Genomic DNA, 11093 nt, shown 5'->3' with positions numbered 1-11093 from the left:
TATTTTTGTCCAGGATACCTTAATGATAACAGATCTTTCCGCTGTATAAAGGACTTAAAACTGGAACTGAGGACAAGTAAACCAATGAGCTGTAACTCATATGGGAACAACTAGGACAGTCCTGTTAAATGTGAATCATTTTCTGATTTGTTTTTTTTATTAAACCCAGTGAAATTTGATAACCAACTCTCTAATGAAGTCATTAAAAAGGAAATGAAGGACACTTATTAACCACTTCAGCTCCAAACCACCACTAATAATTCTTTACCCACAGAAAAAGTCAACCCTTCCAAAACAAAAAACACTCCACCCCACATAGTACTACTCCTTCCCAAAAATATCTCCATTGTCATAGCCCATAGGCCACACTGCCATTCCTTTAACCCATCCCACCCCCTCCACCTTCTCCTTTCTCCACCCACAGTCCTAACCTTAGATTGGTGAGCACCAACAGGTGCTTCCCAGTACAAATACATTCCACCCTCTTGTCACTCCCAGCAAGCGCACCCAATCAGGCCATGGTTTCACCCATGGAGCCCTGGTCACAAAGAGAAGAGGAGACAGCAGAGAGGGTTGTTAACGGAACAGCGTGTGCGGTTGAAGGCGTCAACTAGCTTTTAACCAAACAGAGTGTGAATCTATTTGCTTGAGCTAGAAAGATTTATGTTTTAAAGCTGCTCATCCGTCTCAGTTCCAGGTGAGGGAGCAGTACCTGGTTGTAGCAGGGAGTGGGCCTTTGACTGGCACATGAAGTTGTAAGATGTCAAGACTGTCATGATCGGACAAACCAAGATGAAGCTCAACATTCATATGAGGAGGAGGGACACACTTCTCATCATATGCAGCTGCCTGTGCCTAGCTTTCACTGGTAAGGATAGTCGTAGGATGCTGATATGTGCTGTGATTATTGAACATTGATTTTGTTTTTGGTTAATAATTCTAAGATTTGCTCAGATTTACAAGGTCAAATTATTTACAGAAAAAATTTAAGCTTTTAACACAATTTAGACATTTTTTAACATCAGGATATATTTCATAAACCTGAGATTAAACCATACTCCTCTGTCTGAATTTGTATGCAAGACATACACTCAAATTCATGTCTGTCCTGATGCAACAACCCATTTCATGTGAAACTACTCTGATTCCTTACAACTTCCATTTCCAAGCAGGCACATGGGGAATTCAGGCATTTCTGTAAAATGTTGTACATGAGATAAGTATCTCATATCACATTGCAAACTTTTTATTTCTGTAAAACTGGTATTGATTCCACTTCCTCAGTTGTTTGAACTGATTTGTGATGAGTAGCTCTTATCAGGGCTTTGATTGACACTGACCCCACAATAGGAGTAGAAAGCAAAACTCTTTTTTTAGTGACCTCCATGTGGTATTGTTCATGTCTCTCTTCAAGTCCTTTAGCTAAGCTGAGGTGATTTTACAACAAAGAAGACAGAAAATGAGACAAAAAGGGGGAAGTCCTAAAAGACAGTAGTACCTATTCTATTTCAAAAGGTACTTGGGTTGTACTACTTGAAAGCAAAAAAAACAAATAAAACTGCTCTGGAACATATAATGAATCACATTAGTGCATCATTGTTTGTTAATCAGAGTCTATTTCTGTCCCAGATGGGGCTGATATCCCAGACATCCCTTTGATCCCACTCCCCTGCTGCATATCAATTACATCAGCTCAGCCATCTTTGCTACCCACCGTACACCACCAGCACCTGATCTGCTGCCTGCTTCCTTTCCATGTCCTCTGTCCTTCTCTGCCTTTTCCGTGAAGCATCAGTTCCAGTCCTATTGAGACAGATTTTTTTGAGACGCCTTCTATTGCTAAATGCTGCTAATTGTCTTTTTTTTTTAATTTAATGTTGCACCTTTCCTTAAAGTGGCATGTTGTTATGGTTCATACTCAGCCTATGAATGATCTCTCCAGTTCTGTCATTATTAGGTCCCAAACAGTAATGCTACTTATTACATTTGCATGACACAGAATCAGAAAACAAGTACCAATCCATCCAATTCTGAGTAGACATGAGCACACAGTGTATTTTTAGCATGGGTCATCCCAGCGGGAACCACTGCAGACCTGACTCTGATCCACAGAGAACCAACATGCTGTGGTCTAGATGTCAGTGGTGTGTGTCGTGCTGGGACAATGTTGTCATTGTCCCAGGCAGGGAAAAAAACCTCCGACCTAAGCTGCTCTCTCAATTCAGTAGAGGAAGTGAGAGATGATGAACGCCGATGGCGAAACTGTTGCCTATTATGGACAACACCACCCACCCATTAAAGATCACCGTGGTTGCCCTGAGTGGTGTGTCTAATCACCTCTCTGACGCCAGCATGTGAACTTTACCCTACACACACACACACACATAAAATAAAAAAAATTTATTTTCACACTTTTGTCATTTTTTTCTAAGATCCAGTAAGTTTTCTTCACAAGCCATTAGTCATTTGGTGACACTGGATAAAAACATGTATACGACTCAGGCTCTTCTCTTCTTTCCATCATTTTTGATTTTTGGTCTTTCTCATATTTGTTTCCCTTTGATTTTCAGCCCTATCACCATTCATTGCTATTACTCCTTTTCCAGGTGGTGACTGTCAGTTCATTAGTTCTTATACTCCCACTCCTCATTTTCTACATCATTGCTTCCATCCTTTGATCCAGGAGCCTCAGAAACAGAGCGAAGGCTCCATCTGAAGCTATTTGAAAACTACAACATGAAAGTCAGACCAGCTCGTTACTGGGAGGAGAAGGTGATGGTGCGAGTGGGGATGACCCTCTCTCAGCTCGTCAGCTTGGTAAACACAAATGCACACAAAACATGTACTCTCATACAAACAAACAGATACTTAATTATTTAAAACCTGTTAATGAAGTTGTTTTATAAAGATACCATTAGAAATGATCACTTTCCTGCTTTTACACCATTACCCATATCATGTCTTACATCTGCATTTTCATATCCAAGTAGGTTCCATAATGCAGGACTGAAAGTAACAGCACTGCCATGCTCAACAAGACATGGTGGCATCATTAATGTATGTCCCTCACTCTCTTTGTGTTCCTCTCTAACCCTCTGCAGAATGAGAAAAATGAAGAGATGACAACCAACGTGTTCATGAATCTGGTATAAGGATAAAATCATTCATCCTCATCACTAAGCCTCACTCCGCTGCGCTTTGTCCTCAAATGGACTTGTCACTTTATATAACCACAAATTATTTCTTGCTTTAGCCGTCTTATTCTCTGACTTAGTCTTTCATTTCTGTCCCTCACCCCAACTAATTAGAATTCAGTGTGACTTGAGTATTTCTGACAGTAGTGTGAGAGTGTGCGTCTACACTAGTGGTATTTAAACGACAAAGACAGGAGAAAGGAGGAAGTAACTGACAGACACATCACAGCCTCGTCTGCTCTCTGCTCTGCCCGTTTTTGCTTGGCTTTATTCTTTAACGTGCCTCTTTTCTCACTGCCTGCCTTTCTCCTTCATGCTTCAATTCTTGGTCCCTTCTATCCCAGGCATGGACAGACTACAGATTGTCATGGAACCCAGAGGAATATGATAACATTAATGTTTTGAGGATTCCTCCCAACAAGGTGTGGCGTCCTGACATCTACCTCATAAACAAGTGAGTGTGCTGGCTGTTTTTACAGGCCACCAGGATGTAGGAGAACAATTGAAATCTCATGGCATTAACAACATTTGTCTTTCTTTTATCTCCCCACAGTAATGATGGTCAGTTTGATGTGGCTCTGTATGTGAACGTCTTAGTTTACAGTGATGGGAAAGTTAATTGGTTTCCCCCTGCCATCTACCGCAGCTCCTGTTCTATAGAGGTGCAGTTTTTAATGACCACACTGCACTGAAAATCACATCATACATATTTCTATCCCTATTGCTAAATCACCATTTTCCCTGCACAAATTTGCTAAGCTATTTGCACACTCTGCTTCCACAGGTGGCATACTTCCCCTTCGACTGGCAGAACTGCAGCATGGTTTTCCGCTCATACACCTACGACTCCTCTGAGGTGGACCTGCAATACTTTCTGGATGATGACGGCAAAGAAATCCATGAGATTGTCATCGACAAGAATGTTTTTACTGGTTGGTCCTTACAGTAACCACATCAAAACCCTGTAATCTACCTTCACACAGAGTTTTCAAAAAAATCAAGAGCAAAAAAGCAAACAAATAAAAAGTCATTCACTAGCAGAAAACAAGTTACAGAAGGTAATCTCTATTCTGCGTTTTTATAAGATACTTATCTGCACATTTTGGGAAACACTTAATGATATCAGTACCTTGCTGAGCATTTAGAAACCTTCTACATTACTAAAGAAATAGTAGCAGATTCCTGCAGAAGCCTCTCCCAACGCTCAGTTTCTGCTCTTTCCCAAAATATTGTATGTCCCAGAGAATGGAGAATGGGCCATCTGTCACAAACCCACCAGGAAGAACATTAAAGTGGACTTGTACGAGGACATCACCTTCTACCTCATCATCCAGAGGAAGCCTCTTTTCTACATCATCAACATCATTGTGCCTTGCATCCTCACCAGCGTGCTGGCTATATTTGTTTTCTACCTGCCCCCTGGAGCAGGTCAGCACATCTGACATGTTTTGACATTACAACTACACATCACTGCCAAGAGAAGATCTGAGTCTCTATACCAATACACTAATGTCATGACACAAAACACAGACGACCTCATGGTACAGGGCAGTCTTTGAAGGAACAGGTGATTAAATGATGAATTGTGCATTAAAAGAAACTGATCACAGCCAGGAACCTACTTTGTCAATGTCTGGTTTTATGTGGTCAGAACTGATGGAAAAATACAGACTTAAGGCAACAGGATGGGGCAAGCAAACATGCTGAATTTTTGGCTGATGTAAGCTTGATTTCAGGGGATATGTAACACACACATGAATGCCTTTGTTACAACAACAATATAAAATCCATGTTAAAATCTGCAGCTAATATAGGCTAGCAGAGTAAATACTGTGTTTGTTGCTTCACATCATAACTGATTTTTCAACCCATCCCTGTCATCTGCAGGAGAGAAGATGACCCTCTCCATCTCTGTCCTCATCGCTCTGACTGTCTTTATGCTGTTGCTCGCTGACAAAGTGCCTGAGACTTCCCTCGGCATCCCAATTATTGTTAACTACGTCATGTTCACCATGATCCTGGTCACTTTCTCTGTCATCTTGAGCGTGGTTGTCCTCAACTTACACCATCGAACAGCCAGTACACACATCATACCAAACTGGGTCCGAAAGGTTAGAGTGGACTTAACATTTCTATAAATTCACGAAGCAAGACTCACATATTTGAGAACTCAGATTTCACTAACATTTGCCCCTGGAATTTTCAGGTTTTTATCCACTTCCTGCCCAAGTATATTGGCATGACGAGGCCGAACCAAGAGGAGCCTCTGTTGAAAGAGGAGTCTAATGATACATTTATCAGAAGCTTTGATGGGCGGCAGCCTGGGGGAGAGTACTTCATTCGCAAGATCAACCCTGATCTCGTCATACCCTGGAGAGGCAGGTAGGGCCACATTTTCATTTCATTTACTTCTTTAATGGAGCCATTTATTTGTTTATACTGTCTCATTCTGAAAAAGTACACTGTGAAAGTTGTGAACTAGCACTTTTTTCTACTAACTGCAATAAATTATTCTGATCAGGATGAATGTAAACAATTGCCAACAAACTGTGATCTCAGCCTCCTAAAAAAGTTGCATCAGATAAAGGATGATTTTACTTCAGCATTTTTAGGTAGGCTGTGAGATTTCTGAAACACTTCCAGCATAGGTCATGCTTGTGTTGCAAACACAGGAGTACTCTAACATAGGCAAGGAAGAGGAACCAGTGTAAACAGACCTCAGAACCAACCACAAATGCAAACAAGGCAGAAAAATCTGTTCTGCAAATGTTTTGAACAGAAGAAATTTCATTCAACACATTTCTTAGATTTCAAAGCTAAGTGCAGTTTGATGGGAAACCCATGGGAAGGACACACCTGATCCAGGTAACCAACAGTGGATAAGGCACGGATAGCTGAAAAACCAGCAAGGCAGTTTTACACACACAGACACACACATATATATATATATATATGCAATATCTAACAAACCTGGTTAGATTTAAGCTCCACAATGATCTGGCTTGACTTTTTGAAAGCGATAAACTGCCTAGAAGTTATAGTGTGCGGTACAGTTAAATATCATAGCCCTGGAGTCATATATCCTGATTCATCCTCTTTCCAGACAAAGATGTGCTGATCCTGATGCTACACTTTCAAAAAGCCATTACTAATGTTATTAAAACCCTGCACAGGCCTGAATCTTCATTATAGAGTGTGCCAAAGTGTGAGTGTTGTGTCTGATGCCAGACTAGTATTATGGTACAGTACACAGTGTGCTAGACTTGGCAGAATTACAGCCATCAGTTCAAAGAATCTGTCAAGACAGTGACATGTTTTGCTGTAGACTTATTTTCAGTGTGATGGTCAGAGTTATACAGAACGTTTGAGAGTCAATGGACAGACGTGGGATTTGTATTTTTATTCATTCTATCACTGTGGCTTAGGCCTAACAATGTCAACCTGCTGTCAGCTGGTGCACCACTTTGGTCCACACACATATAAATTAAAATAGATTGCCATGAAAACTTGCGCAGGTATTCACAGTTCCAAGAGAGGATTAGTGCTACTGACCCTGCTGACCCTCTGACCTTCCTTGCAGCACCACTAGCAGCTCGACATGAGTAGTTTGGGGTGAAATGCCTCAGTCTGACACTGGAAAGTCACAACACTCAGCCTTCAGCTGCACTTTGTGTTTCTGACTGATAAATAAATGTTAGCGACTCTGATGGTAAACATGAACTGATAAACACCACAGTGCACAGCCTTGGCCTTTATTCAGGACGAGCCTTTGCGACTTCAATTTTAACAAGCGACGCACCGGAAAGCACAGCCTCGCAATATTAACGATGAAAACCATTTCAAAACTCCATTACGACAGAAAATCACGTTTTAACACTGCATGCAAAGCAAAACTGCGATTTCCTACCTTTTCTGTTGTCTACCAGAGATGCACATGTTGAAGCTTCCGTGAAACCTCCAGACCATCCAAACTTTTAGTCCTCTGAGAAAAGTCCATTAAACCGCCGTTGGTCATGTTGTAGGTCTCCATGGTTTGTTGGTTTTTGGGAGAGTTTTCATCATTTGGCTGCTGTATCATCTTCCATCCGTTTCTAGGATGGCAGGAAGAAAATCCTAGAGGTCTCAGGTGTTGGCAATTAGTGCGAGTAAGCCGATCCTTCTCCTATGCGCACAGCCAGCCAGTCACATGATTTGTTTAGGAAGACTGAACAGATAGTTCAGCCAATCAAATCATCCATCCATCCATCCATCATCTATACCCGCTTATTCCTTAACCAGGGTCACAGGGATCAGCTGGAGCCTATCCCAGCTCTCTTTGGGTGAAAGGCAGGGGTCCACCCTGGACAGGTCACCAGTCCATCACAGGGCCACATAGAGACAAACAACCTCACACACTCACACTCACTCCTATGGGCAATTTAGAGTCACCAATCAACCTGACATACATGTTTTTGGACTGTGGGAGGAAACCAGAGTACCTGGAGAAAACCCACACAAGCACAGGGAGAACATGCAAACTCCACACAGAAAGGTCCCTGATGGGTTTCAAACCAGGAACCTTCTTGCTGTGAGGCAACAGTGCTAACCACTAAGACACCATGCTATGCTATGGTATCTTCCTGGACATATTCTTAGATAGAAAAATCCAAAAGCTCAGTTTATTGTCTTCTTCATCAAACCTTGGCCTGGGATAGTCCATCCATATGCCTTTCACTAAATTGTGTGTCTAAGTTGTGTGTATGCCAGAAAGGGGGTGCATGTGAAGGGGCTAACTTGTTTATTCTCTGTCAATTACCTTGTGAAGACATGGTGACATTTTTTCTATTTTGGGTTGATGGAGTAGATTTTCTCTACTTCACACTCGGCCTGTTTAAGCCTTGTTGGCTGTCACTGCTTAGAACTACACTCTCAATAGACTGAATATACTCTGGACATTTAAATAGACATACTGTATCAGTCAGTGGTAAAGCTCAAAATTATTTGTCTAAAATGTGACTTCAGTCCATGCTGTCTGTCCTTCACCTATGCTTCATTCTGACTAATGACCCGATAGTCCTCTGCCTTGCCACTCAGCCCAGACATTATAAAAGGCTCCAGAGTCCCCTGCACCAGACCTGATGCTGGGCATCTGTCATCCCGTTCCAAAGGCATCAAATTCACCCACAGCTACACTCCCGTCCCCTGAACATAGTCGCCACTCACTAAGCCTCTGTTTAGGCTGAGTATTAGGGGTAATCCCTCAAAGAGGTGATGGACAAGGGTGAAGAACAGAATTGGTAGATGAGTGGAAGGAGACCCATGATAGCTGATCAGAGCAGAAGAGAATTGTGTCAAAGAGATGATGGACACACTATCAGGGACCATCTACTATTGTCTATTCATTCATCCTACTCTCTATGTGGAGGTGTTGTCCTTCACATTTTATGATGATTTTGTGCATGTTGTTGAGTTGCTTATATTTGTCTTTACCCTTTACATGTGTGAGCCCATGGTTCTTATGTTGTGTCAACATGTCATTTAATAATCCCAAACATATTAACATGCACAGGTATTTACACTATCAAAGTACAGTGTACATGTGCCTGTGTAAGGGTGTGTGTGAATGTGATGTGTGTCATAGTGAGAAGCACTCCATGTACTTAGGGTAATAAATACAAGCTGTGGAATGTGGTGGCATGCAGCATGTAGAGCACCTCAAAGTTGGCCACACACACACACACATACACACCTCTTGGACACTTTTTTATTGTCTAAGAGTCCATCTGTTGTCACACTCTCTGTGACTAATAACTTCTCGGACACCTCACCCTTTCTGGTGCCAGAGGTTCTGCACATCATGCGCACTATACACTTACATATTTGGATTGTGCGTAAACGTGTAAAAGAAGTGTCAGTCTGACAGGTGCACTGTGGTGATGAAGAATGAAACCCAGGCTGGTGAAGCTAGCTAGTAATGACATCAGACAGAGTAACACACAAGAATGGTTGACTGAGCACACGCCAATGAAAAAAAGGGTTGATGAGGCTGAAATCGTAAATGACTAGTATATATCATAATATTTATACAACAGCATGGCAACTGGTGTGGACAGAAAAAGGCTTTATATTTATATATTATATATTTATATTCATGCAATGTGATTATTTACTTTTATTCACCCCGAATCGATAAACATTTTCTGAATGAAAGAAACTTAAAGTAAATTCAGCATGTCAACACACATGACCATTCATTCAAACAATGATCTAATATAGGGACTGATTCTGAGGATATTCCCTTGGATACATCCATGACCTATGAATGTATCTGTGGATCAAATACTCCCAAAAGTAAAAACTAAGAGCATAAACAAGAACTTTTCACAGTTCCTCTTGGTGCTGGTGCACATATTGAGTGCTACTCCTAATTCCTTTTCATTTCAAAGTAAAATGAATTTTTTTATAGCACAGCAGTGAAGTTCTAGAGTCACATGTTGGCTAGGCATCACAACAATGCTGTCCAAGAGTCCCCCCCCCCCACTCTGCTCATATGTTTTGCTTTATGGAACAGCTGTGTGAGGTAAGAATGAAGGCGTCAAAGGTCATGGTATCACGTACATGTTGCCCTGGTGCTTTGTCAATGTCACACCTGTGGCAGGAGTGTGCTGCTGTCACAAGGCCACAAGGACACATTCTGTATGTTCTGAGGAGACTATACTGACATCCTCGGCTTTGTCATGTTTTTAAGCGAGTCATTCAAATCTTTATAAATATTACCCTAACAGTGTGGTAGAGTTCTGTACAGGCAGGGTCTTAACTCCAGGATCACTTCAGATGCAGATCTGGAAAAAGCCACCAAAAGGGCCTTGAGTCAGGACTAGGCTTATAGACTTGTTGCAGCCAGTGCTTGTTCCTATACCCATTTCTTTTTTTGTTTTTTACATCCTTATTTCCAACTTCACTGTTCTTTTCTTCCCTCTCTGCATTTGAGGTGTGAGAGCACTGTGCAGCTCCAGCGCCTCCCAAACACAGACAACTACTGTTTGGTCCTACCTCCCAACCTGAAGTCAGCCATTGCTGCTGTGACATACATGGCTGAGCAGCTGAAGAAACAGGACATCGACGACATGGTGAGAAATGCACATGACACACACTCTCAGACAGCCTGTTATTCAGTCTGTCAGCAGTTACTGAGCAGATAGTTTTCCAAACATGCCTCAGTGATGTTCATGTATCATTGGATACACACAGTATACTGCTGAGTCAGTGCTTACAGTAAGCACTTTTGTGTGTGTGTGTGTGTGTGTGTGTGTGTGTGCGTGTGTGCGTGTGTGTGTGTTCCAGATAACTGGTGACTGGCAGTTCATCGCCCTGGTTGTGGATCGCCTCTTCCTGTGGTTGTTTGTCATCATCAGCACCCTGGGTACCCTGGCCATGTTCTTGGATGCCAGTTTCAACTACACTCCTGATAACCCCTTCCCATAGACAACAACTCACACACACACACATACACATAGCTGGATGTCACATTACTTCTTGGTGCTTTCTGAGATCCCCAGATGTGACTTTCCATAAATAACTATTCCACATTTCTGTTGTCAGCCCCTGACAAGGTCAAGCTGCCGATAAAAGTCACATTACATAAAGACACATAGTTGCCATAACACAATCCAAGTGTGCAGATTTAAGGATGATAAATGTTTATGTGGCAACTCTCGGTGGCTTTATATTATTTTTGTCTATGTTATGTATTTAACACATTGTGATCTTTGTTATTTGAGTCGAAAAGCTTGAAATATATGTTTTTGAAAGCAACAGTGTTTGATTTAACCAGCAGCTTCGTTATGAATGTGCTGTACTTTGTGAAACGTACAGAAAACTATTTATTTGTGTTCAGCTGTAAAAGGGAGCAGTGATTGT

The 11093-nt window shown here is 41.7% G+C and overlaps 1 protein-coding gene across 1 annotated transcript; it reads left to right on the top strand.

Moving 5' to 3' along the window:
• Positions 1 to 2253: 2253 nt before the first annotated feature.
• On the top strand, positions 2254 to 10801 carry chrnb1l (cholinergic receptor, nicotinic, beta 1 (muscle) like). Its single transcript, XM_026296659.1, has 11 exons — positions 2254 to 2323; positions 2684 to 2817; positions 3102 to 3146; positions 3506 to 3648; positions 3748 to 3856; positions 3979 to 4126; positions 4437 to 4622; positions 5082 to 5305; positions 5401 to 5576; positions 10165 to 10303; positions 10518 to 10801. Exons 1-11 carry the CDS (start codon positions 2254 to 2256, stop codon positions 10656 to 10658), a joined length of 1515 nt encoding a protein of 504 aa, XP_026152444.1. The 3' UTR covers positions 10659 to 10801.
• Positions 10802 to 11093: the final 292 nt, after the last annotated feature.

This window comes from Mastacembelus armatus, chromosome 18, assembly GCF_900324485.2.
Source record: "Mastacembelus armatus chromosome 18, fMasArm1.2, whole genome shotgun sequence".
Taxonomy (NCBI): Eukaryota; Metazoa; Chordata; class Actinopteri; order Synbranchiformes; family Mastacembelidae; genus Mastacembelus; species Mastacembelus armatus.
Note: the sequence above shows the minus strand (reverse complement) of the source record. Positions and strands in the feature narration are given on the sequence as shown.

Coding starts and splice junctions, on each gene's coding strand:
- chrnb1l (XM_026296659.1), top strand. CDS start 2,254: ATGGCGAAACTGTTGCCTATTATGGACAACACCACCCACCCATTAAAG. Junction 2,818..3,101: donor TCTCTCAGCTCGTCAGCTTG/GTAAACACAAAT, acceptor AACCCTCTGCAG/AATGAGAAAAATGAAGAGAT. Junction 3,147..3,505: donor CCAACGTGTTCATGAATCTG/GTATAAGGATAA, acceptor TGCCTTTCTCCT/TCATGCTTCAATTCTTGGTC.